General features: G+C 41.2%; 1 protein-coding gene across 1 annotated transcript; it reads right to left on the bottom strand.

Annotated features, from left to right (window-relative positions):
• LOC9268857 (uncharacterized) lies at positions 1–4,707 on the bottom strand. The gene is made up of 6 exons (XM_015761288.2): positions 4,311–4,707; positions 3,588–4,001; positions 1,392–1,717; positions 892–1,102; positions 436–825; positions 1–20 (listed from the first exon to the last, which is right to left on the bottom strand). The coding sequence occupies exons 1-6, from the start codon at positions 4,705–4,707 to the stop codon at positions 1–3; spliced, it is 1,758 nt and encodes a 585-aa protein (XP_015616774.2).

Genomic DNA, 4,707 nt, shown 5'->3' on the forward strand with positions numbered 1-4,707 from the left:
TCAATTTTTCTTCGCCTCATCTGATAACAAAAAAAAAATCAGAAATTAGTGAAAGAAACATTAGGTGAAAGAAAATATATAGTGCTCAGCATCATACCAAATTAAGAATATTCTTGCACAGACAAGCCATATATGATATTCAGAAAAAGGTAGGATTTTTTAACTTTAGGAGTACAAAAACTCCCAGTTAGGTGTAAGCAAGTAAGCAAGAGACCAAGCACATACTCCAGTTAGAAGTGAATATGATATTACTATGGGATTGAGATGGACAGCTGGGTCCATTGATGCATTATACTAGTGCAAGGCAAATAATATGAATGCATATATGAAATGCTAAGTGGTAAAGAGCAATATGCTTACAATTAATGATCACAAAATAAAGTGATATGTTGCCTGTTGCAGTTGCAACACTACAAGATTGATCAAGTGAATTACCAGCAAGTATTTTCAGTACGTACTCCCTCCTGAGAGACTCTGGAAGAGCGATAAGCATACTCATTTGAGCCGGCACTTTTACAAAAGCAGCTGCAGCATTGACAACTTCAGTACCAGTCAATCCAAGCTTTTGACACTCAAGAATAGCTTCGTTCTGAATTTTTTGTAGTGGGTCCTCCTCAGCCATTGCCTTCTCTTGGATCTCAGCTTCACGTTGCATAGATGCTACCATTGCTCCCACATGCTTTGTAACATCCGTCGGATCACCTTGAACATTGGCAAAGACATCCATAAAAGGGTCACTTGACAAGGTATTTTTCAGTTTGTTGCTGTTTTTCTTCCTCTTCTTAGAGCTTGAAGCAGTTGAATCGATGCTTCGTCGAGGTGCGGCTGAATCGATGCTCCGTCGAGGTGCGGCTGAATCGATGCTCCGTCGAGGTGCAGCTAAATCGATGCTCCGCCGAGGCGTTTCTCTAGACACTCTCTCTTCATCCTCCTTATCTTCTTCATCTTGAATATCTTGAACAATTTCTTTCTCCATATTAGCAACAGCCTCACCAAGACCCTCTGCACCTTCTCTAGTAGCAATGTCTTTACCATAAATTGCAGCTAGTGTATCATAGTGAGGGAATGCTACACCATATAGACCCTTTGCCTCATTGTTTTTCTGTAAAATACAAAGAATGACACAAAATTAAGGTCATGGTTCAGCAAGCAAAAGAGAGACCTATGCAGCTACAATTGCATGAAAAACACAAGAGAACATATGTATGAGAGAGCATACTACTAGAAAACCATAATGTTGTCTTTGCAAACGTTTCAGAGGAATTTTACATAGCCGCTTATTTGGAACAAAATTTCAGAAAATATCTTACAGTAGTTTCACATATTTCAATTCAATGCACTCATGAATCAATAAATAAATTTTCTACTCCATAGTTAGTTTGATGACTTACCCTGCAATGATCATCGTATTGTTGTTTCTCACATTGTATCATCTTTCTATTGTCATCCCAAGAAAAGCCACTTTTGGTTAGCATCACTTCAATTGTGCCAAACTTGGTCGGAACAGCAGTAAGGCCAGAACTTGGCAACTTCTTAGCAAGCACGTTCTCTAGAACTTGGCAGTATCCATTTTTGAAACCCCCTTCTGATTTCCAGCTTGGATCTAAAGCAATCTCGAACAATGCCTTGATCAGCTCCTCATCCTCAAAGTACGTCCAAATCCTCTTGTTCTTGCCTCTCCCACGCACAATGCATGAGCTTCCAAGATGCTCCATAACTGCAATATTAGAAATTCAACAGAAAACTAACATCAGTAAGCATCCATAATTGTACCAACATTTTTTTAGTTCTGATTTGCAAACAATTAGAAATTCCATTTAAAACACAAACCTCAATGAGCCCTATAGCTATTATACATCCCCTGAGCAAGAGTGTTGCGAAAATTTGTCCAATCATCAGATGTCGAAATAGCTGAGATAAACTCAGGTTCGGCGAGTTCTCCCTCAAGTATATCCAATGGTATCTCGTCCTCATCCTTATCCTCGTCCTCATCCTCAAACGGATCACTAGACATCTTTTGCAAAATTAAGTTGTGCAATAAAGCACATGCCATTATAATTCGACACTGAGTTTTGATAGGAAAATATGATGGGGATCTCAAAATCGCCCAACGACCCTTTAGTCTTCCAAAAGACCTCTGTACAATATTTCTAGCACTTGCATGCCTCATGTTAAAGTACTCCTCTGCACTACATGGTGGGTTACATGCTGTGAAACGGCCTAAATGATATCTTTGGCCTCGGTAAGGGGCTAAAAAACCATCTGTCACTTTCATGACACCCCACAAGGTATCCAAAGTGCTCAATCAAACCTAATCTTCAAGCCATCTCCAAAACACTCCTACACTCTCATCTAATCTCTCAATCTCACAAGATAGTCTCAAGATTTGAGTGGAGGAAGCAAAGAAAGATTGGGAGTGGCTAGAAAACCCTAGAACATGAAAGAACTGAAGCGGAATGGCCAAAGGGTGACCTGGGGACGAAATCCATATATATAACGGCTAGGTGACGTCATCTAGCCGTTACTCACAAGTTTGAACTGGAAACCTGCCAGGAGGTTCCGGGCAGCACTTAGGAAATTTTTTGCAATGAAACAGCGCCCGGAAGTTCCGGCCAGAACCTCCGGGTAGCCCTCTCTGTCTCGGGGAGAAAATCATTTTTCAAAAATGATTCCAAAAATCTTTTGACTCAAGGATATGACTAAGAGCACTTTGTATACCCTAGAACCACACTTGAAACCCCTCTTAATAGTACGGTTTTTCCTAAACTTAATTTCGAAAGTGAAAAACCTAGTCTAATAACCTTCGGCGATCTCCTTGCATTCTTAGCCATCACAACTTGCTTTGGGACTAAACTCCTGTGAATAAACTTGATAAATACATTAGTCCCCTTTAACCACCTTGTCATTAATCACTAAAACCCACTAGGGGGTTTAAGTGCATCTTCAATCTCCCCCTTTTTGGTGATTGATGACAACATAGTTAAAGCACACAAAAAGATAATAGAATTTAAATTTAGAATGATGAGAGAAGTGTGAAGCTCCCCCTAAAGATATGCATATAATGAACTTGATATGAATACATTATGCATAAGATGAAGGAAAGCTCAAAAGAAACTTCACACTACCCTCATCAAATAAGAGATGCAGATGAAAGTGCTTGAATGATGAGTGATGCAAAAAGAAAGACTAAATGACATGGCAATCACTCAAAAAGATGAAAAGAACACAACATCACATCAAAATGCAACATCCATATGGTCTAACTTACTAACATAAAAGAAAATAAAGCATCTAACAGTCATTACATCCAACCATAATAGAATACATTACATGTCCATATAGAGAGAGATAATAGAGTGGAAATCTGTCTGGCCAGAACCTCCGGATCATAGGACCCGGAACTTCCGGCCAAATGACCAGACAACAATCAAGGCAGCAAAAGGTTTTAAATGGATTTAAATGATGACCACCTTCAATTCACAATTTCTCCCCCTTTGGCATCAAGGCACCAAAAAGCGAGAAACCTTGAAGAGAAGAATAGGATCACTCATCTCCATCTCCATCAGAGGGAACAATCTCGGTATCACCGGAGAGATGAGACTTGTCGGACTGAGCAGCGGTGTCACCCTCATCAACATCAGTGGGAGCATCCTCAGCGGCTGCCTCGGTGTCACCCTCATCACCACCATCATCATCATCAGAATGGGAAGATTCTTCATTGAAGTAGGTGGATGGACCTTCACCGGCAACGTTGCGGGCTGCCTCATAAGCCTCAAATGGATCAACATAGACCTCATCCTTAGAATCATCTGACACTTCTTTCCCAGCCTCTCTTCTATCTTCCTTCTGACGCCTTTCGATCTTCTTCACTTTCTTGGCAGTCTTAGCACACATACAGAAAATTGCCTGAAGTGCCTTCTTGATGGGAGAAGAACTCGAGGAACTCGGTGGGGCACTAGAAGAAGGACCAGCTAAGGTAGAAGGAATGGATCTAGGTACCACTGGAGAAAAGGAAGGTGGAGCATGAGGGCGAAAAGGATTGTGGCGCCCATCTTTGATGTAGAACACCCCGGTGACTGTCTCAATCATCTTCATAATGAAAGGGGCATAGATGCAACCTCGCTTAGGCTCAAGAATGGTGTTGGCGATCTCATACCAAATCAACTTCATCACACTTAAGGGAGGCTAATTGTAGCGCATGCGACTGAGAAGATGAGCATGCTTGGATGGCAAGGCAGTAGCATTTCCAACCTTTGGAAGCAAAGACCAACGAAAGATGGAGTATAGCACTTTGTAATTGGGATGCAAACCATGAGTAAATCCCATCCAAGTCCTAGGAGCATTCTTTGCATACATGAACTTGGTCTTGATCATGGGGAGGGGTGCTTCACTATGAATGTTGGGCCTATTGAGATCCTCATCATCTAACCCCAACATCTCAGCAAACTGCACCATGGAAATCTTGTGCCTAACACCCTCAGTCAACCACTTCACATATGGGGTTCCCTTCCTTGTAGTACCAAAGAATGTTGTTGCATAGAACTGTGCAATGACCTCCTCATTCCAATCATACTCCAAGGCAAGAATATCTCCAAGATTCTTGTTGTGGCACACTTGCATCACTTGGTTGAACACTTCATTGTTCTTCTTCCTCATGTAAGCCCAATCAATCCACTTCATCTCAACCATTGGATTTTCTCTAGCCAT

The sequence above is a fragment of the Oryza sativa genome, chromosome 11 (genome assembly GCF_034140825.1).
Source record: "Oryza sativa Japonica Group chromosome 11, ASM3414082v1".
Taxonomy (NCBI): Eukaryota; Viridiplantae; Streptophyta; class Magnoliopsida; order Poales; family Poaceae; genus Oryza; species Oryza sativa.